This window comes from Pongo abelii, chromosome 16 (genome assembly GCF_028885655.2).
Source record: "Pongo abelii isolate AG06213 chromosome 16, NHGRI_mPonAbe1-v2.0_pri, whole genome shotgun sequence".
Classification (NCBI taxonomy): Eukaryota; Metazoa; Chordata; class Mammalia; order Primates; family Hominidae; genus Pongo; species Pongo abelii.
Window position 1 is genome coordinate 66,275,357 of NC_072001.2, and position 23,447 is coordinate 66,298,803.

Here is a 23,447-nt window from a genome sequence, read left to right on the forward strand (position 1 = left end):
AGACACCAGTATGGAGTAGGATTTTCACATTATGAAATTTTAATGACTATTAGCCTAGGAGCTCCTTGAGACTCATAACTTTTCATTGTTGTATTCCTCAGTGCCTAGCGTAGTGTCAGGCTCATGGAGGTGCCCACTAATTCTTTTTCTTTTTTCTTGTTTAGCTCATTGGCAAGAATAATTTAAGATTTTTTTCCTTCTCTGTTTTATTCTTTTCTTTCTGAGAGAGGGTCTCGCTCTGTCACCCAGGATGGAGTGCAGTGGCGTGATCATAGCTCACTGTAGCCTCAACCTCCTGGGCTCAAGCGATCATCCCACCTCAGCCCTGTCAGTAGCTGCGACTACAGGTGCTTGCCACCATGCCTGGCTCATTTTTGTATTTTTTACAGAGACGTGATTTTGCCATGTTCCCAGGCTGGTCTTGAACTCCTGGGCTCAAGTGATCCTCTCGCCTACGCCTCCCAAAGTGCTGGGATTACAGGTGTGAGCCACTGTGCCCAGCCACTAATTCTTTGTCAAATTAAATCTTGAAATTTGCCCTTTCCTTAGTCAATCTGATTTTCGCTAAATTTGACTTCATTTGACTAAGGTAAACCTTATTGTATCTATCGTGTGGTTGAGCACTCTTTAGCCATATCTGTTACATAGCTAAAATGAAGCAGCCTCTGTCAGTTTTCTGTTCTACAATTTGATAAGTGGATTATACTCACACGTAGGATAAGGAATTGGTTGTAAATCAGATAAGGGGCCAAATCTCCCACTTTTCCGACTTCAGTATCATAATCTCCAAATATGGACTTCAGCCTTCAACTTTGAGTCCTGCAAAGCTATGTTACCTATGCAAAATAGACTAAATATCAGTTTTTCAGAATGCACACATTTTTTTCTGCTTTCTTTTCTCACCCTCAGAAATTCATGCCAAGATCTGCCGTCTATGGTTGTGATCTGTTCCTAAAATGGCCAGTGACATTTTCCTTCACACTTCTCATTCTGCTGATAGACCATTTGAGGTTAAAAATACATAGTCATTGTGTTTTCACATTTCTTAACTTCTTTGTGTTACAGGAAAGGGGTTCTGATCCAGACCCCAAGAGAGGGTTCTTGGATCTTATGCAAGAAAGAATTCAGGGCGGGTCTGCAGTGCAAAGTGAAAGCAAGTTTATTAAGAAAGTAAATGAGTAAAAGAATGGCTACTCCATAGACAGAGCAGCCCCGAGGGCAGCTGGTTGCCCATTTTTATGGTTTTTTTTTTTTATGATATGCTAAACAAGGGGTGGATTATTCATGCCTCCCCTTTTTAGGCCATATAGGGTAACTTCTTGACATTGCCATGACATTTGTAAACTGTCATGGTGCTGGTGGGAGTGTAGCAGTGAGGATGACCAGAGGTCACTCTCGTGGCCATTTTGGTTTTGGTGGCTTTGGGCTGGTTCCTTTAGGCAACCTGTTTTATCAGCAAGGTTTTTATGACCTTTATTTTGTGCTGACCTCCTGTCTCATCCTGTGACTTAGAATGCCTTAGCCATCTGGGAATGCAGCCCAGTGGGTTTCAGCCTCATTTTACCCAGCTCCTGTTTAAGATGGAGTTGCTCTGGTTCACACGCCTCTGACATTTGCATCCACTGTTGTATGTATTTCCTGACCTAATGACAGTGAGGACCAAACTGAGAACACCAAAACTGTGACCACCAGATACGGAAATCCTGCCCCAGGCTTGCCTGAGGACATCTTTGAAATAACACTGTGCCTGTAAACTTATCTGTGAGTGAATAGTTCTGTTTTTGTTTTTCATGTTGGTAACTTAGGGTTACTGTTAGGGTGCTGCAAAAGCACTTTTAGATCAGTCAGAAACTGGGTAAATGAAGTTAACATTGTAAAATACTAACTTTTCAATTGCAGAGGTAAATTTACAACTTGATGTTCAATTTTGTTTTATTTAGTTTTGGTTGTTTTCCTCAACTGTTTACGTATGGAAACATTCTGGCTCTGTCCACCCAGGAACCCAGAATTCTTCACCTTCTGAACCCCTGGATTTGTTTTTAAAATAATCTGTACATACCTGCTGTTTGTTTTGTTCTTAACTTCATTGTATTATGGGGCTTTATAAACAGAAAGATGAGTTAAAAATATGAGAAATAAAATTGTTCACCAAGGCTGCTTTTGCCCTTTGTCTGTGTGGGAATTCACCATGATCCTCAGCTGAGCAGCTTTTAAAATCCAGTGAGCACCCTCTTTTCTTTTCTTTTCTCTTTTCCTTTCCTTTCCTTTCTTTTCTTCCTTTTCTCTTTCCTTTCCTTTCTTTTCTTTTCTTCCTTTTGTCTTTCCTTTTCTTCCTTTTCTTTCTCTTTCACAGGGTCTCACTTTGTCACCCACGCTGGAGTGTAGTCACCCAGGCTGGAGACACAAACATGGCTCATTGCAGCCTCGACCTCCTAGGCTCAAGCAATTCTCCCACCTTAGCCTCCTAAGTAGTTGGGACTACAGGCACACACCACCACACCCAGCTAATTGTTTTATTTTTTTGTAGAGGTAGGGTCTCCTATGTTGCCCAAGCTGGTCTCAAACCCCTGGGCTCAAGTGATCCTCCTGCCTTGGTCTCCCAAAGTGCTGGGATTATAGGTGTGAGCTACCGAACCCTGCCCCAGTGAGCTCACTTTATTAAAACTTGTACTGTTGCCCTCTCCTGTTTTACAGCTGATTAGATTAATTGAATATGGCTAATAAATTATGATATGGCAAACTCAGAATTATCTGTGTTAATTAGGGACAGGGATAGCCTGGAAAAATGAATTCTGCAAATGATGCCTTTCCTCCTGGATTTGTTTCTGCAGATGGTCATAAAACACAGCATGTGAAAGCAAGTTCACATCTTGATCCCTTTCTTTGTTTCCCACATGCTGTCTTGCAGGTGACAAGAAATAAACCGGAACTGCAGTATTAGAGAAAGAGGAACAAATTTGTCTGGGCTCTTTGGTGGATAATGATTGCAGTCCCCACTTCACACTAGCTCTTTCGGATGGAGTGTGTGAATTAGTTGTTTGGTGCCCTTTTTTGTGCTTTTTTTCCCGTAGAAACAACATTATACTAAATGCTAAGATTTTGCAAGGGCAGCCCCTAAAAGCTTCTTTAATTCAGAATTTGAAGTATACTTACAGTGAGTACTATTTTCACTATTGTATGTATAATATTTTCTTCAAAATTTATTAATGCAAAAATAATATGAGTAAGTGAAAACATTAGTTTGTAATTTTGAAAATCATCTCGCATTAATATACTTAGCCTAACATAGCTACATAATTGTTTTACATGTCGCTTTCCATATGTACATATGTTGCAGACAGTGCATTTTATATTTTGCCACGTTTGTAACATGATAACATAAATATTTTTGAGATCTCTGTATAACCTTGGTAACAATCAAGGATCACTTTTAATAGCTTCAAAATATTCCTTCACGGTAAATAAGACACAAAGCCTTCAGTGGCTACCCCAGCATTGGGAAATAAGGGGTGGGGGAGAGGAGGAAAGCTATTTTCCAGGAATTATTTCTATGTATGCCTAAGAGAAGGCATATCTTTTGGTTGCTCACTCCCAGGTATTCTGCTATAGAAATAAAGGTCATTGCCCTTCAGGGCTCAAGGTCAGGCTAGAGATTTCTAAATGAGTCTTTGGTATCTTATGTGTCAGTCATTTGGGGTGACTGCCTGATGATGACCTGTTTAAAAAGCATTTTGTAACTTTGAAAAATATGCGTGAGGAAGATAGGTGCTCACAGACATTGAGTGATCCTTAATGTATTTCTCCAGTATTTGAAAAGAAGGCATGGTGGCTCACGCCTGTAATCCCAGCACTTTGGGAGACCAAGGCGGGCAGATTGCCTGAGGTCAGGAGTTCAAGCCATTCTGGCCAAAATGGTGAAACCATGTCTCTACTAAAAATCCAAAAATTAGCTGGGCGTGGTGGCACGTGCCTGTAATTCCAGCTACTCAGGAGGCTGAGGCACAAGAATCTCTTGAACCCTGAGGGCAGAGGTTGCAGTGAGCCGAGATCGCACCACGGCACTCCAGCCTAGGTGACAGAGCAAGACTCTGTCTCAAAAAAAAAAAGAAGCCAAACCAAGGAAGTAATAGAGGACAGAATCCTTTGGCACCCTATAAAGTTAGAAGAGTGTCTTTATTTTAAGGTGAATGGCTACATGTATAGATAAGTGTAATAGGCCATGAAGGTTATAGAGTGTTGTCATCTTCAAACTTTTGTATCATAGAGGATTGTGCTTACAAATCAGGAGGATGTAGTCACTGGTAGTTTTTCATTATTGATTGGGAAAAATATGCCATTTGTGCCAAAATGTTGATTTTTTTACTCATCCTCTTACCTGCATTACTCTTTTGGTTGTAACTTTACTCATCAGCAATAGCTTATTATAATTATCCTTCCATCACACTGGCTACAGTGAGCTGTAAGTGCTGCTTAATTTTCATACACTTTTGTGGCATTGATGTTGGTTTTGATCAAGAAAAGGCTCTTGTTAACTAGATTCAGAACACTGGAAGTTTGCAGTTATGTTTGTTTATTTTATAATCTCTTACCACTTTTGTTGTTGTTGTTGTTGTTGTTGCTGAGACAGAGTCTTGCTCTTGTCGCCCATGCTGGAGTGCAATGGCTTGATTTCGGCTCACTGCAACCTCCACCTCCCGGGTTCAAGCAATTCTCCTGCCTCAGCCTCCCTAGTAGCTGGGATTACAGGTGCCCACCACCACACCCGGCTAATTTTTGTATTTTTAGTAGAGACAGGGTTTCGCCATGTTGGCCAGGCTGGTTTCAAGCTCCTGACCTCAGGTGATCCGCCCGCCTGGACCTCCCAAAGTGCTGGGATTACAGGTGTGAGCCACCACACCCAGCCTCTTATCACTTTTTATTTAGAGAAAAGTCAGTGGGATAAGAGGATGAGAGAAGGAAGAGGCAGGCCTGCAGGAGAGAGTATGATTTTACTATTTATTATTATTATTATTTTAGAGACAGGGCCTTGCTCTGTTTCCCAGGTGGAAGTGCAGTGGCACAATCATAGCTCACCGTAACCTTGAACTCCTAGGTTCAAATGATCCTCCTGCCTCTGTCTCCCGAGTAGCTGGGACTACAGACACGTGCCACCATGCCCAGCTAATTTTTAATTTAATTTAATTTAATTTGTAGAGATGGGCTCTCACTATGTTGCCCAGGCTGGGAGAGCATGACTTTAGATTTTTCTCTACTGCCTCTAGTAATTTGGTAAAGACCCTTCCTCCTCCCCTTTCTGCTAAAGTGTTTATTTGTATTAATTGGGTGGGAAAATTACCAAATTTTACAGTTCATACCAATATAAGCTGAAATATTTCTGAACAAAGTGACTTGGGAATTTTCCTGGAAAGTAAAAATATATATATAGCTAAAGTTTGTTTTAACCCTGGTTATTATCTGATATATTACATGGATAACATTCTTTTTAATTTTTTCTTTTTAAGAATTCGTTCTAAAAGGGAAAAGAGATATCATTTGTTTTTAGTTAGTTGTACTATGTGGTGTTATTACTTAGTTCTATTAGTTTTTTTTTTAGCTTTCATTTACCTCTAAATGAATGGAAAATATGATACATGGTCAATACTTGGAAAGAGCCAGATTAATCAGTTTCACTGCATTTTTGGTGCAGCATCATTGGAATGTAGTTGTAATTTTTTCCAGTGATAATTCCAGTAATTTGGCAATATGGTCTTCCCATAGCAATAGCGCCTTAGTACCTAAAATCAGGGATTTGCTTCTTTTTTTTTTTTTTTTTAACTTCAGTTTTTGAATGTCTTCAGAGTATTCACCTCACCCTTAAATGAAACAGACCTGACTGAGTTGTCAGAATTCAAACAAGGAAATTCTAGGTTTAGGAAATAATAGAGATTCATACTCGAGGGGTTTTCCTGCTACAAAGGTACACTTTATTGTAAACAATGGATGGAGCAAGAGAGACACAACTGGTTTTGTTTTGGAGCAGTTTGGTTCTTGAGATAATAATGAATTAATAGTGGGGAAAGAAATAGAAGCTCAGAGGCATTCTGAACTTTTATTCTTTAAGAAAGGTTAGTTCACCAGTTAGCCCCTTTATGAAAAGAGACTTTATTGAAGGTAAAACATCTGTTCACTGAGAATCTCTAAAATCCAGATTTTGACATATTTGAGCTTATTGCTACTTCTAGATTGAGTAACACTTGAAACACATTTCCTTTTCAAAATGCAAGATTTGCAAAAGAAACTTATGAAGTCTTTTGGCCTGGCTTAAATGGTGAGCTGAATGCTGGATAATCTCTGCTGGCTCCTTAATCAGATTTAAAATTCTCAATGTTTCCTAATTGTTTCTGCATACTTTATCTGAGTTGTAGCTGTGTTATTACACTTTATTTGCTATTTCTGTCTTTCTTGACTTTTGGTAGTTCTAGCGTTTAGAAACCTTTTATTTATGATTCAACATATAGTTATATTTTGGTAGTTATCATTTGATGTATAATTATTTATTTTGCTCATTTATGTCCCAGAGGTATATTAAGGGTTAATTAGATCATTATATTTTAATCTTATAAATTAAAGCCCTTCGAGAGTCAAATAGAGACTTTATTTAAAACTATTCTTAATTGTACTATTTGCATATCTCTAATGCGTGTTTATGGCTCAAAGAGAAAATAGTAAATTCTTCCTAATTTCTGAAATCAGTTTATGAGTTTGTTGTATTTTGTTGGTATGATTAGATCTTATGGGTACAGCTGTCATATGAAGAATGCCAAGAATTGAATTTAATTTAGTAACAAATAGAAAATTCTGAAACAGTGTAAAGCCGTTCAGCTTTTTTAGCAGGAAGTGGTAATGTGTGTCACTGTTGACTTATGTATAAATGCCATTTAATTTGCCACTTCCTATTCATAGGATGGAAGAACCAAACACGTCAGAAAATTCTAGTCCATCTTCTTAGTTTATCAGGTTTTTTTTTTTAAGGGCAAGTTATATTTGCTGACCATTTGTCCCCCTTAAAAAAATGCCCCCTTTTCCTCTGTTGGGTTGAACAAAGCTAAAATAAACATATTTGGCTGCCAGTGATCATTTCACACTGTTGTTAAATGTTTTCTAAACTTATTTTATTGTGTTTTTCCTCCTAAACTTTAGACTTCCTAATTTTCAAACACGAAAACAATTTTAATATAAATAAACAAAAATTTAAATAGTTCTAAATATATCCAGCAAAATAACTTATACTTGATGAAAATAGCTTTATAACTTATGTGACGTATATTTATGAAAGAACAATGCCTTGACCTCTTTTTTTCAATCTAAGTTACATTCTATTTTTTTTTCCTTTTTGTTGAGAACAGTCTCATGGTGTGCTAAGGCTGGGGAGTGGTGGCGCAATGATCATAGCTCACTGCAGACTTTAACTCCTGGCCTCAAGCTATCCTCTCACCTTCAGCCTCCCAAGTAGCCAGGACCACAGGCACGTGCCACCACATCCAGCTAATTTTTAATTATTATTTTTTTTTTGGGGGATGGGGTCTCACCATGTTGTCCAGGCTGGTCTCCAACTCCTGGCCTCAAGTGATCCTCCCACCTCAGCCTCCCTAAATGCTGGGATTACAGGCATTAGCCACTGTTCCCAGCCTCAATCTAAGTAACATTCTTAATTTATTTCTACCTTTACATTTTCTCCAAGTCCTTTATTTTGAGAAAAAAAAATATTTTAAAGCTTCAGTTTATGACTCATTTTTTATTTCAGTAGTCCATTTTTCTAATTAGAGATTTCAACTAATTATCCTAAAATCAGCTACTCTAAAATTTCATTAATCTAAATTCACACCAAAAAAAGCATAAGCAAAATTTGATTGTCAAAGAAAGTTTCAAAACTGTCAAGAACTGTATCTTTATTGTTAATCAAAATCTTAAGGAGGTGAATGTAACATTTCTTTAAAGTAGACTTCAATATTTGGGAAACTATTTTTCTATTTCTGGAAGATCTCTGAAATGTAAATAGACAAACCACATAACCCATATTCAGGTAGCCTGGGATCACACATGTTTCCAAATGTACTTTTGAAACAAAGTCCTGTTTTTTTTTTTCCTTTTTAATTGTAAAAGCACAGTATTTAACTTCTGCTTCTTAAAGTGGGTCAAAGGGGATAGATAACCTTTGTAGAAAAATGTGCAGTGCTGTGAGTAAACCCAGCATTGAAATCTTGCATTGTTGTGATTCATTGAAAGGCTGAATGACCCAGAAGTCTGAATTTTTTTTCAAGGTTCTCATGACTGCAGCCAAATTAGTCTTTTAAAAGAAATTCAGTGGGAACCAGGTATAGAAAACCTTAGTTGAAGGTCCCTGATGTTTTTCTACCCCTGATTTTTCTGGACCAGGCAGCAGACTTCCCCAGGAGACCCAAGATAGTACTACTGAAAGCAGGAAAGCTGTGTGTGTTCTAAGCTGCAACACCCACCGGCCAAAATGCATCAAGTCACAGCTTATGCTGAAGGTCAGGAGAACTAGCTGGCCCTAAAGAGAGAGGTCCGAAGGCCAAGAAAACTACTCTTTCCCACACTCCAGCAATGGTATCCTTTCACCCATTCACAAACGCAGGGGCAACCTCCCTATTCTCTTGAAACAGAAAAGATTATGTTATTAATATCTGTTGACTGACTAACTTTAGTGTAAAAGAGTCTTGTCAATCTGTCCCTTTCTCGTGTTCAATTATATCTAATTTGCGGAATGAAAAGTGGCCCAGTACTGCTCATTCCAAGTTCCTTTTCCCTGTTAGATCTGTTAACTATGGACTTGGGCCAGGTTGAAAGTTTCCTTCTTTCTGTTTTGCTGGCCAAGCCCTTCCCCTCAGCTGCCTCCAGCGACATCACTGGTTGCTGAGAAATATCTGGTAAGCAGTACTCTGGGTAAGAGCTTGCTCCTTACCCCTCACTCGTGCCACGTGGTGAGGTATCTGCGAGCTCTGGTGCCCTGTGGGTTGCCCTGGACAATGCAGAAACCTCAAATACCACACTGCCTTCTCCTCAGAGGTGCAGGAAAGAGCCTCCTGGCCCAAACCTCCCACCCCAAGGGTGGGGCAGTGGCTGTCCGCCTTCTCCCATTGAATGGAAAATCAGAACTCCTTTGTTCTTCCTGCCAGAGTGCCACTCCTAACAGTGACCCAAATGTGTATTCTTCGCTTGTCATTGGTCCAAGTCAAAACTCCTTTTCCTCGAGGTGGAGAAGAACAGTCCCCGAACCCCCTGCTTGAAATCAGAGTGCTAGCATTCCTTGCCACCCCACTTCCCTGCTCTGCCCCTCACTTTCTGAACTTGATCCAATCTGAACTTGATCCAGTATTAGTTACCTGGAAATCTGACATGTGAAGGCATGCATTCATTAATGGTAGTAGAAAAATCAACCAAAATTTCAGAGATAAAATGTACCCTAGAAGATTTAGTCAGGGAAAAAGCAGGCACAACCATACCATCCTTGTTCAATACAAAGAAGGACTGTAAGCCATTGGTGACCAGGCATGGATGGGGTGGGCTACCAAGGGCTCACAGGACCTCTTTATACTGTATTGAATAAGAGCGATAGAGCCTGCTTTTCCCCTGACTAAATCTTCTAAGGTACCCCTCATCTCTAAAATTTGGTTTGGTTTTTTACTGACATTAATGAACATACCTCTCTATATGTTTTCCAGGTACTAATATTTACTTTTTAAAAGAATTTCAAAAACTTTTAGACCTATTAAAGTATAGCTAATATAAAACATTCTCATGTCCATGTACCCACCACTCAATTTTAGAAATAATAAATTATAGAGTCAAAGTCCCCTATGAATCCCTCCTCTTTCATTTCTTTCTAGAGGTAACATTGAGTATTATCCTTAATTTGTTAATAATCATTCCTATCCATGTTTTATACTGTAATTATACAAGGATATATATAATATATAAATATACTATATATATTTTATATATATGAATGATAATACTGTTGTTTTGGCATTTTAAATATTTTTTTCAGAAATATACAAATTGATTTGACTGTATATTTCTGCAACTTGTTCTTTTCACTTACCATCATCTTTTTTAGATTAATCTGTGTTGATAAATATGGCTTTTGTTCACTGCTCAAGTATTCCTTCTCTACTTGTATACCAAGGCATTCTCCAGTTAATGGACATTTAGGTTGTTGCCTGCGTTCTATACTATGACCCTTAAAGAGGTTTCCCCATCAAGATGTGGACATTCTTGTACGTATCCCTTTGGGAAGGCCTGATTTTTAAAAGCCAAAACTTGATTTTAACCTAACCTTTTTTTATTGGTCTTCGTGAATCTGAGTAAATTGCTGCGTCTCTCTTGGCCTCAGTTTTCTTAACCACACAGACAGGACTGAACTAAATGATCTCTAAGGTACTTCTCAAGTCTATAATTCTATGATTCTCTTTCATACTTATTTCCCTGCCTCCTTATGTTATAAGCAACCATTTAGCATAAGAGTCAATTCAGGAAAGCAAAATCTATTAGAGAGAGAGGGTTTTTAAATTCAAAATGAAAATGCCTTTGAGTCATTCCCTTGGGAATGTTTTCACACAATTTATATTTCCTATTGTATTGACCAGATAAATATTAATGAGGAAACTGGGACTACTTTAAAATCATCAAAAAATGAATGTTGAGGTATATTTGAGCAACATGGAAATACCTTTGGAATCTTGCCTCCTAAACTCAGATGTTGGATTGTGTTTCCAGCTGGGTGGGCTGCATGCCTCTTGGTGGGTCATGGATTGCTCATGAGTCAGGATGACTCAGGGTCATCATTTTGAACACGAATTATTATATTATGTGCTGCCAAAAAAATGATGTTCTCAAAAAGACTTTTGAAATACAAAAAGGCTTTTAAAAAAATTGCGGGTACATAGTAGATGTATATATTTATGGATTACATGAGATATTTTGGTACAGGCATGCAATGAGTAATAATAATCACATCAGGGTAAATGGAGTATCCATCACCTCAAGCATTTTTATCCTTTGTGTTACAAACAGTCCGATTATACTTGTAGTTATTTTTAAATGTATAATTAAATTATTTTTGATTATAGTCACCCTGTTGTCCTAGCAAATACTAGGTCTTATTCTAACTATTTTTTGTACCCATTAACCATTACCACTTTCCCCTACCCCCCACTACCCTTCCCAGCCTAACCATTCTTCTACGCTCTATCTCCATGAATTCAATCATTTTAATTTTTAGCTCCCACAAATAAATTAGAACGTGCGAAGTTTGTCTTTCTGTACCTGGCTTATTTCACTTACTATAATGACCTCCAGTTCCATCCATGTTGATGCAAATGACAGGATCTCATTCTTTTTATGGCTGAATAGTACTCCATTGTGTATATGTACCACATTTTCTTTGTCCATTCATCTGTTGATGGATTCTTAGATTGCTTCCAAATCTTGGCTATTGTGAATAGTGCTGCAATAAACATGGGAGTGCAGTTACTTCTTTGACATACTCATTTCCTTCCTTTTGGAGTGGGATTGCTGGGTCATATGATAGCTCTGTATTTGATTTTGTGAGGAACCTTCAAACTGTTCTCCATAGTGGCTGTACTAATTTGCATTCCCACCCACAGTGTACAAGGGTTCCCTTTTCTCCACATCCCTGCCAGTTTTTGTTATTGCCTATCTTTTGGATAAAAGCCATTTTAAATGGGGTGAGATGATATATCATTGTAGTTTTCATTTGCATTTCTCTGATAATCACTGATGTTGAGCACCTTTTCATGTATCTGTTTGCCATTTGTATGTCTTCTTTTGAAAAATGTCTGCTTAGGTCTTCTGCTCATTTTAAAATCAGATTATAAGATTTTTTCCTGTAGAGCTGTTTGAGCTCCTTATATATTCTGATTATTAATAGCTTGTCAGATGGGTAGTTTGCAAATATTTTTTCCCATTCTGTGTGTTGTCTCTTCACTTTGCTCATTGTTTCCTTTGCTGTACAGAAGCTTTTTAACTTGATGTGATCCTGTTTGTTCATTTTTGCATTGGTTGGCTGTGCTTGCAGGGTATTACTCTAGAAACATTTGCCCAATCCAATGTCCTGGAGAGTTTCCCCAATGTTTTCTTTTAGTAGTTTCATAGTTTGAAGTCTTAGAATTAAGTCTTTAATCCATTTTGATTTGATTTTTGTGTATGGCAAGAGATAGGGGTCTAGTTTCATTCTTCGGCATACAGATACCCAGTTTTCCCAGCACCATTTATTGAAGAGACTGTCCTTTCCCCCAATGTATGTACTTGGCACCTTTGTCAAAATGAGTTCACTGTAGATGTATAGATTTATCTCTGGGTTCTCTGTTCTGTTCCACTGGTATATGTGTCTATTTTTATGCTAGTACCATGCCGTTTTGGTTACCATAGCTCTGTAGTATAATTTAAACAAAGGGCTTTTTGACCTGAAGGATAATGTCCTTCAAAAACTGTGTTTTTTGAGATTGTATAGTCCTTTTAAATTAAAAAAAAAAAAAAAAAAAAAAAAGTTGCTCCCTTACTGCCAGGATGACCTCTGGTTCTTGCTGCTGTTGGTGTGATAGCCCCCTCCTTCTTTCTAGTCTCCAGTCATCTGGGGCCAGGGGATAAGCCAAGTCTTTGGAGTTGTGGGCTCAAGGACTCTCGTAGCAGCTGTGGTCACAGTTCAGCACAGAGATGTTGTGGCAGCTACTTGGGTTGCTCATTGTCCTCTTTTTCTTTCTTATTTTCTAGTTCTTAGCCAAACACTACATGAAATTGCCTTCAGAGAAGTACTACAGTTTCTCATTAAATGTAATAACATTTATGACAGGGTAGTAGTGCAGCTCTTTCATACAGATATGAATATAAAATTTGTCCTTTCATATAGCTATGAATATAAAATTTTATTAATGAGATAGGTTTGAGTATTATATAGAGGATATATAATATGTATATAATATAGAGGATATTATGATTTTTCTCAATAGCCTTTCTATTCTATTTTTAGCAGCCTATGGATTCTAGGAGTGACCCAGCTCCAGGGATAGGCCTTGATTAATCTAAATTTAGAGAATGGGTTTAGATTAATCCAATCTTGGTAATTCCCCGTGGCAGTGATTAGTTCAGGAATTCAGCCTTAGCCTGCCATAACATGACATTCCCGTGGTTATAAGTCCAGAAATGAGACATGAAGGAAAACTCGTTGGAGGCTTTGGGGAAACGCTTTCTCACTTTTGAGAGGAAGAGGAAAATAATCTCTTTTCTTCTGGTATTGCTGTTGTGGTCAGGAACTGCTGTCAGTCAAGAGTGTGAAATTGATACTCCCTGGAGGGCAGAGCCCAGGGAGGTGCAAAGAAATGAGCTGGAGCCCTAGATTGAGCCATCTCTGAACCCCATCTCACCACTGGACTTGGAGATGAGTCAACAGATTACCTTAAGCTAGTTTGATTTGGGGTTTCTGCTATTTGCAGCTGAAAGCATCCTAATTATATTATCATTTTATAGCTAATTATTCTTTTAATCCCTGGAGTAGCATCAGGAAATTATCTTTGCTTTAAATTTTAACATGAATGTTAATCCACTACTGATATTATTGTCAAACTAATTGTAATGTGTCTTCATTTTCTTATTGGAATAAGATTTCTCAGCATCCTGACTATTGTAACTATAATATATTAAGAAATTTCCAAAGTTTTTTTTTTTTGAGAGACAGGCTCACTCTGTTGCCCAGGCTGGAGTGCAGTGGTGCAATCTGGGCTCACTGCAACCTCTGCCTCCTGGGTTCAAGTGATTCATTCTCCTGCCTCAGCCTCCCCGCTAGCTGGGATTACAGGCATCTGCCACCATGCCCAGCTAATTTTTTTTAGTAGAGTAGGGATTTCGCTATGTTGGCCAGGCTGGTCAGCTCCTGACCTCAGGTGATCTGCCCGCCTTGGCCTCCCAAAGTGCTGGGATTACAGGCGTGAGCCACCGCACCTGGCCAAATTTCCAAAGTTTTTAAAGCCATCTTCACCCTTAGTAGTATATAATGTTTACTTAAATATGTAAGAGTACCTAACCTTTAATTTAGTTAGTGTACACATGTTTCTGTGCACAACTTAACTGGCAAAGAGAGGATGGAGTCTTCGCATGATCTGAGAGCAATTGCAGGGCACTATGTTAATAAAACCCAATAACACAGGATTAAATCACAGTGCAAAAACCAGGCTTTGAGGCAGAGCTGAGGAGAGAAGAGAGAGAACTACATGGGTGGAATGGCATCCTCAGAGAAGGCTGCAAAGTGAGGTGGTCATGCAGGAGTGGAGGAAAGGAGGTATGGGGCCCACTGAGAGAAGCAAAAGGCCTCATTTGGAGACACTCTGAGGTTTGCAGTGTCGGGAGAACGGTGCATCTGGTGGGAAAGGCTGTATCACCAGGCTGAAGAAGTTGGCTCCACGGCTTCTTAAATAGTGCAGTGACATTACCACAGGGATTGTTGCAAGCTATTCTAGAAGTGACATGTAGGGGAATTAGACCAGGGAGAGATGTTGGCACAGTATCCTGGAAAGCTATTACAAATAATCCATACATTAAGTGACAAGAGCTGTAGGGTTATAGACTCTGAATGTGTAATCTCTTAGGTTTATATGGAATTTCAGAGTTCCCAGAGCACGTTCACACACATCGTCTAATTTATCTAATTAGATCCTGTCAACCTTTTTTTATGGATGAGGATATATAGGTTCAGAGCAGTCAAGCAGCCTGTTCACAAGTTTTTAGTGACAGAACCTAACCTACAGTTCAGTGCTTTTCAATGAATTTTTATCACTTGTAGTGAAATTCTTATTTTCTAAAACTGTTGCCTGTTTTCCAGGTCCCCACTTGCTTTTTTTTTCCATATGGTGCTAATTTGACTTTGTTCTACAGCCGTTGTCTGTCGGTTGGCCCTTGACAACAGCATAAGCAAAAGCTAAATGCCATAGTTCACAGCTCTTAGAAACACTGAAAACCTTTGAGTAGTGAAAGATGGCTAAGTATCACCATCTTGTAGAACTTCCTCACATAACTGAAAGGTAATGTTCCTAACAAAAAAAAAGCCTCTGTCAGTAGAAGGTTTTTGAAGTGTTTTAAATGCATGGAGAGTGAGACTTTAAGGAGCCTCAAATTGGCATTGTTGAGTGAAGGTGGTAAAGTTGCCCATGACTTCCAATTACAGGCAAAATCAACCTTAATAAGAACAGGAGTTACTATTTTAATAAGCCAGATAAGGAAAATATTAATCTGAACAAATATTCTGGTATACGTCGTCTTTTATTTAAAATGTGAATGAAGGTCAGGCAGGCTAGCTCACGCCTGTAAACCCAGCACTTTGGGAGGCTAAGGCAGGTGGATCACATGAGGCCAGGAATTTGAGACCAGCCTGGTCAACATGGTGCAACCCCGTCTCTACTGAAAATACCAAAGTTAGCTGGGTGTAGTGGAGCACACTGTAATCCCAGCTAGTCGTGAGGCTGAGGCAGGAGGCAGGAGAATCGCTTGAACCCAAGAGGCGAAGGTTGCGGTGAGCCAAGATCACGCCACTGCACTCCAGCCTGCACGATAGAAGGAGACCCGTCTCAAAAAAAATAAGTGAATGAACTATTAAGTGGTAAAATGTTGGACATTGGCCTTTTAATTAATTTATTCAGGTATACAGTAGGCATTTTGAAAGTCATTGTTTTTTATTTTTTATTTTGGTAAAAAACAATATGTAAGTTGCAGTCTTAACCATTTTTCAGTGTACAGTTCAGTAATTTTACGCCTGTTCACATTGTTGTGCAACTGATCTGTAGAACTATTTCATCTTGCAAATCTGAAACTCCAAACCTATTAAACAACTATTCCTTTCCCCCTCCCTCCAGATCCTGGTAACTACCATTGTACTACTTTCTGTTTCTATGGATTTGGAAAGTCATGAATTTTTTTAAAATGTTTATCTGAAGAAACATGTATTGAGTACATACCAGGTATTGGACATTGTTCTTGATGCCAGGCCCAAAGAGAGGTAAAGGATAGAGGAGGATTCCTAGAGGGTCTTTGTTACACTGGATTTGGTGGCATATAAAATGTAAATCACAATAAAAATCAATGTCTATTAAGTCTTAAATGAGTGATGGAAACAGTACATTTTGTCAGATGGTAGCAGTAATATTTATGCTGAGTTGCTTTGTGTCACCTTTACAGACCCTGAAATGCTGAGGGAGGTGCCTTAGAGGAGAAAATGTGAGCCAGATAACTTGGGAATAGTGGTTATGAGATTGCATTAGGTTGGTGCAAAAGTAATTGCGGTTTTTGCCATTCTTAATGGCAAAAACCGCAATTACTTTTGCACCAACCTAATATTTATTAATAATCTATGGTTGTTAGTGAGGGGAAATAATGATTGAGAAGGTGTTCTGCTAAATTAGCCTGGGTGTGATTGTTGCCTATTTCAAGACACAAGAGTATCTAAAAAGGCTCCCTGGGGAAAAAGTACCACACAGAGAAAAAAGGGGGAAATTCGGTTGGTTTATGTCTATGCATTGTATAAAGCTGGAGCTAGGAAGCAGCCTTTTGGGTGCTTTCAATGTTTATATGAAAAAATACTGTAGTAACAGCAGTTGAATGCTCCCCACCTAAATAAAACTGGAGTTGGCTGGGTGCAGTGGCTCACGCCTGTAATCCTAACACTTTGGGAGGCCGAGGCGGGTGGATCATGAGGTCAGGAGATTGAGACCACCCTGGCCAACATGGTGAAACCCCGTCTCCACTAAAAATACAAAAAATTATCTGGGCGTGATGGCGCATGCCTGTAGTCCCACCTACTCGGGAGGCTGAGGCAGGAGAATCACTTGAACCTGGGAGGTGGAGGTTGCAGTGAGCCGAGATTGCCCTACTGCACTCCAGCCTGGTGACAGAGTGAGACTCCATCTCAAAAACCAAAACAAACCAAAACTGGAGTTAATGTTTAAGTCAATTTAGAGGATATGTAATTTACATGTTTCCTGAAATTTCTTGGAAACCACTTTAAGGGGTTCTTTATAGCAGTGGTCCCCAACCTTTTTGGCACCAGGGGCCAGTTTCATGGAAGACAGTTTTTCCTCCAGGGACTGGAGGTGGTGGTGGTGTGGGGGTGGGGGTGGTTTAGGAATGATTCAAGCACATTACATTTATTATGCACTTATATTCTATTTTTATTACATTGTAATATATAATGAAATTATTATACAACTCACCAATGTAGAATCAGTGGGAGCTGTGAGCATGTTTTTCTGCAACAGATGGTCCTATCTGGTGGTGATAGAAGACAGTGACAGATCATCAGGCATTAGATTCTCATAGGAGTGCACAACCTAGATCCCCCGCATAGGCAGTTCACAATAGGGTTTGCGCACCTATGAGAATCTAATGCCACTGCTGATCTGACAGGAGGCTGAACTTAGGCGGCAATGCAAGCAATGGGGAGCAGCTGTAAATATAGATGAAGTTTCTCTCACTTGCCTGCCACTCAACTCCTGCTGTGCAGCCCAGTACTGGTCCGTGGCCCAGGGGTTGAGAAACCCTGCTGGACAGAATGCAAAAGAATAGAAAAATCTAAACAAAGCTGAGTAGCCAGATGATGAGGATTTAGCAAATTGCAACTAAGTTGTATTCACTAGCTGGTCTCCTCAGAAAGCTTATTCCTGATATATGATAGAGCTTGCTGATATTTGTCAAGGGCTTTGTGGTTCCTTATCGTTGAAATTGATAAATAAGTTTTGAGCTACCATAGTGGGGGGAAATATGTGAGGGAAGAGCTGAACTTTTGAAGTGCCAGAGCCCTTCAAAAGGCATAGCCCTTCAAAAGCCAAAACTTTTGACTAAAATCATCTGGGAAACTTTAAAAATTACCAGTGCCCAGGTCCCACCCTTGACTAATTAAGTCACAATCTCAGAATTTGGGGAAGGGGGCAGGCCTAATCATGAGTATTTTTTTTTTTTTAACATTTCTCAGTCATCTTAGTCCATTTTCTGCTGCTATGACAGAATACCTGAAACTGCATAGTTTATAATGAACAGAAATTTAGCTCATGGTTCTGGAGGCTGGGACCTCCAAGGGTATGGCATCAGCATCTGGTGAGGACCTTCATGCTTCATTATCTCATGCTGGAAGACTGGAAGGGGAAGTGCACTCATGCAGAAGAAAATGTAGGAGGAGCAGGACTCACTTTTATAAAAACCCACTCTCAAGATAACTAACTCACTCCTGTGATAAGGACAATCCATTCATACAGGCTCCACATGAATCAGCTGTGGAAGGTCCCACTTCTTAGTATCTCTAAGGTCCCACAATGGCAATCTAATTTCAACGTGAGTTTTGGAGGGGACTTTCAGATCATAGTACCAGGCAATTCTAGACAGTCAGGCCTGAAATCCATTCTTCCTGTTTCAGCTGTAGCAAGTAATCTATAGGGACCATTTATTAAAATGTGTATAAAATACTTGCTAACTGTTTAAAATAGATATGCAGGCTTTCCCTCCCTTACTGTCAAATAGACAGATTTTTTTTTCCTCAGTCAATTGCAGAATCTGAAGAAAAAAGTGGAAGGAGATGGAGGAATATTCTTTAAAGAGGTCCCATAGCCTTCTTTAGGGAAGGATTGGGGTTGAGGAGTAGGTAGGAAGCATTGTTTATATGTACTTCAGGAAGTAGGAAATATGGCATGTTCTCAGTCTATCTAAATTATATAACTTTGCAGGATGTGATCCATTTGTGTCGGAATAATGAGGCATATAATACGTTGCATTTAACACATGTGGGAATTCTTTGCTGAGTAATTAGCATTCCTTTCTCCAGCCTGTATTCAGAGGAAACATACCATTCACACCCTCTCTGTGTTCACATTTTCCAGTGCGTTGGAGAGCTTTTTTTCAATAGAAATCTTTGTCCTCCTAATGAGACTTGGATTATATCTGAAGAAACTTAACATATCTTTCTTTGTTTTTCTGGCAGGAATTGATTTTAAAATTAGAACGATAGAACTAGATGGAAAGAAAATTAAGCTTCAGATATGGTAAGTAAACACACACACAGAGTTTCTGCTTTAATTGGGAATTGAAAGTAGGAATTAAATGTGAATTGTAATAAGTTAGAGGCATCTTGTGATAGCTAAAACATCTTTTCTTTATCGGAACCAGGGGGAAATAAGTAAGCACTGGGAATCCTTCAAAGGTATCTTTACCAAGAGTTGGGAAGGTGAGAGAGGGTACTAACTGTTGAAGCCAGAAGAGATCCGATAGCTCATCTTTCCAAAACTATAATTTTTGAGGGGAGGAAACTAAATTCTAAGGAACGCAAATTACTTCTTCATCACAGTTGTTGTAGTTTTGAAATCTGATAAGACAGAGTAGTCACGTCGCAGGAACCCTTGGCAGGAAGTACAGATCTAGGTTCTAGCCACGATGCCTCCAAATTGAGGGCTTTGGGCCAGTTATTTCCCTTCTCAGGGTCTCACCTTTTCCTCGTTTGTAAATTGGTTGGATTGATGACATTGGAGTTCCCCTCCAGCTATGATATTTTATGATTTATTTGCATATTTCTTATTAAATAGAAAAATGAAGACTGAGAAAAAAAAAATCATGTCATAGTTCAGACTGCTCTAAGATATTTTTAAACACACTTTTTTTCTCATACATAGCACAGTACTTCTGACACCAGATGTCAGGGGGTTCCCCCCACCACCACCAGGTAATTCTCCAGCAGATGCCAATTGGGTGTCCTATACTTTTTTTTAAATTCTTTTTTTAATTTTCTTTTTCTTTCTGGGTGTCCTATAATTTAAGTCAGTTCTGATACCGTCTACCTGGAGATAGCATCAGATCCCACAGGTTGAGGGCTGGGTCCCGCAGTGTCCCTACTTCAGCTGCCAGTCACAAGTATAGGTTAAGTATCCCTTATCCAAAATGCTTGGGAACAGAAGTGTTTCTGATTTTGGATATTCTTGGATTTTGGAATATGTGCATATACATAATGAGATATCTTGGGGATGGGACCCAAGTCTAAACATGAAATTCATTTATGTTTCATATACAGCTGGTACACATGAAGCTGAATATAACTTTATACAATATTTTAATAAATTTTTTTTTTCTTGAGACGGAGTTTTGCTCTTGTTGCCCAAGCTGGGGTGCAATGGCGTGAGCTCGGCTCACTGCAACCTCCACCTCCCGGGTTCAAGCGATTCTCCTGCCTCAGCTTCCTGAGTAGCTGGGATTACAGGCATGTGCCACCACGCCCTGCTATTTTTTTGTATTTTTAATAGAAATGGGGTTTCTCCACGTTAGCCAGCTGGTCTTGAACTCCTGACCTCAGGTGATCTGCCCGCCTTGGCCTCCCAAAGTGCTGGGATTACAGGCGTGAGCCACTGCGCCCGGCCAATAAAATTTTTTAAATAAACTGTGTTGTATGTCTACATTTTGACTGTGACCCATCACATGAGCTCAGGTGTGGAGTATTCCACTATGGCATCATGTTGGCACTCAAAAAGTTTTGGATTTGGGAGCATTTTAGAATTTGGATTTTCAGATTAGGGATACTGAACTGTAGTAGGTTGTCACCTCTACTTCTGACCAACTGGCTATAAATTGGGGTTCTGATGACCCCCCTCCTCTGATTCCTTTAATTTACTAGAGCAGCTCACAGAACTCAGGGAAACACTTTATTTATGTTTACCCATTTATTATAAAGGATATTGCAAAGAATACAGATGAACAGCCAGATGGAAGAGATGCAAAGGGCAAGCCATGTGGGAAGGAGTGAGGAACTTCCACACTTCTTTCCTTGTGGGAGGGGTCATCTACTCTCCAAGAACATCCAGCACCTCCACGTGTCTCACTGTCCTGAAGCTCTCCAAACCCAGTCCTTTTGAGTTTTTATGGACGCTTCCTTATATAGCCATGATTGATTACATCGTGGGCCATTGGTGATTAAGTCAACCTTTAGCCTCTCTCCCTTCTCCAGAGGTTGAGTGGTAGGACTGAAAGTTCCAGCCCGCTTATCACTTGGTTGCTCCCAAATCCAAAACTTTTTGAGTGCCAACATGATGCCATAGTGGAATACTCCACACCTGAGCTCATGTGATGGATCACAGTCAAAATGTAGACATACAACACAGTTTATTTAAAAAATTTTATTGGCCGGGCGCAGTGGCTCACGCCTGTAATCCCAGCACTTTGGGAGGCCAAGGCAGGCGGATTACCTGAGGTCAGGAGTTCAAGACCAGCTGGCTAACATGGAGAAACCCCATTTCTATTAAAAATACAACCAGCCTCCTATCCTGTGGCTGGACAGGAGCCCCAGCCACCAGTAATTTCATTAGCGCACAAAAAGAATTTAAACACTTTGTTGGAGATTCCAAGAATTTTAGTATCTGTGTGCCAAGAATCAGGAGCAGAGACCAAATATGTTTCTTATTACATGTGTTTCTTACTGTGTCACACTATCACAGCTACTATAACAAAAATACCATAGACTGGGTGTCTTAAACAATAAACATGTATTTCTCACAGTTCTGGAGGCTGGGAAATCCAAGATCAGGGTGCCAGCAGATCCAGTGTCTAGTGAAGTCTTGCTTCCTGGTTTGTAGACAGCTGTCTCGCTTGTATCCTCACATGGCCCACAGAGAGATCATCTCTATGGTGTCTCTTAGAAGAGCACTAATCCCTTTCACAACGGCTCCACCCTCATGACCTAATTACCTCCCAAAGTTCCCCTATCTAAATACCATCACATTGAGGATTAGGCTTCAACATATAAATGTTGGAGGTACACAAACTATTAGTCCTTAGGATGTTTCCTAACTCTAATGTTGCAATATGCAAGGCAAAGATCTTACGATTACCCAACTGTGGTTCATAAACTCCTGAAGAATTTGTCCAACTACAGTGAATAATATGGTTCCTCCAGATTGCTAGGTTGAATATTTTTGACTTGAACTCAGAAGCTCTTCTTAGATTTTTTTTTAACCTCCTAGAAGCTGGTTTAATTTCTTTCAGTTCAGTGCCTTGCATGGAACCATATAGATTTGGAGCTTTTGGAAGGTTGTTGGTGATGTTTGCTGATCTAATGTGTATTGATGACAGCAGTAGACAAAACGTAGAATTCAGAGCAGCGCTGGCTAAGAACGAGGCAGGGCTAAAGAGTAAAGTTATACATATTAGCTTTTGCCTTAGGCTGCATTTCTTTTTTGAATCTCAGAACTGGGACGGAAGAAGAATATCCCCCCAGCTCTTCTTTTATAGAGAAGGAAACAGGGACTGAGAGTGGTTAGGTCCACTTGAGGGCATATGTGATGAAGCTGGGACAACTACTCAACTGCCGTGGAACATAGTGATTGGCTTCCTAGTGGTTTCCAGTGTACTTCACTGGAAAATGTTATGAAGTTTACTATAGGCTGCCCTTTCCGTCCATTGGTATTGAACAAGATGCCAAATATTTTACAGATTTAAAAAATTACATCTTTTCTCATGATCCCCTCCTTGGGTTTCTCAGAGAAATATGGTTAGTCTGCTAAAAAGTGCTTGCCTTCCATTTCCCCATGATTTGTTAGTTGTGCATCAAACAAGTGCCCCATGCATCTAATGCTGATCAAAGAAAATGACAGGATAAGATGGCTTTTTTGTAAGGCCTGGCCCAGAGCTGAACAGCTGAGACCTAAGATGCTTGTCTCCTTCAAGAGTATGAGCTAGGCCGGGTGCAGTGGCTCACACCTGTAATCCCAGCACGTTGGGAGGCTGAGGCGGGTAGATCACAAGGTCAGGAGTTTGAGACCAGCCTGGTTAATACGGTGAAACCCCGTCTCTACTAAAAATACAAAAATTAGCCGGGCGTGGTGGTGGGCTTCTGTAGTCCCAGCTACTTGGGAGGCTGAAGCAGGAGAATCGCTTGAACCCGGGAGGCAGAGGTTGCAGTGAGCCAAGATTGTGCCACTGCACCCCAGCCTGCCTGGGTGACAGAGCGAGACTCCATCTCAGCAACAAAGAAAGAAAGAAAGAAAGAAAGAAAGAAAGAATATGAGCTGTTTAGTGGCAGAGCTGGGGCCATAGTTCCTCTGAGCCTGTTTCCTCATCTGCAGAACTTGGATGCTGGTAACACCCCCAGCCAGTAGCCCACCCTAATGGGCTGTGGTAGACATCACATGAGTGCAGTGTGAAAGTATTTTGTAAGGTATATGTCTGTGTTAAGGTGTTTATTGCTTTTTAACTTATGATATTCCCTTGGGCCTTCATCTTTTATTAGGATTTGGTATATACTAGATTTCTAGTATATTTCCACAAATGCCTCTTTCTCTCCTGCAATTGAATTGTCTTAGTAGCACAGGGAGTGAATTAGTTCTGGCTGGAAGTGGAAAATTTGAGAATATTGATTTTCT

The 23,447-nt window shown here is 39.7% G+C and overlaps 1 protein-coding gene across 1 annotated transcript in view; it reads left to right on the forward strand.

The window, feature by feature from the left end:
• The window catches only part of RAB8B (RAB8B, member RAS oncogene family), a 77,921-nt gene that overhangs the window by 35,898 nt on the left and 18,576 nt on the right, over positions 1-23,447 (forward strand). The window contains 1 exon segment of the mRNA NM_001131403.1: positions 19,031-19,091. Coding sequence (NP_001124875.1) covers positions 19,031-19,091 — 61 coding nt within the window.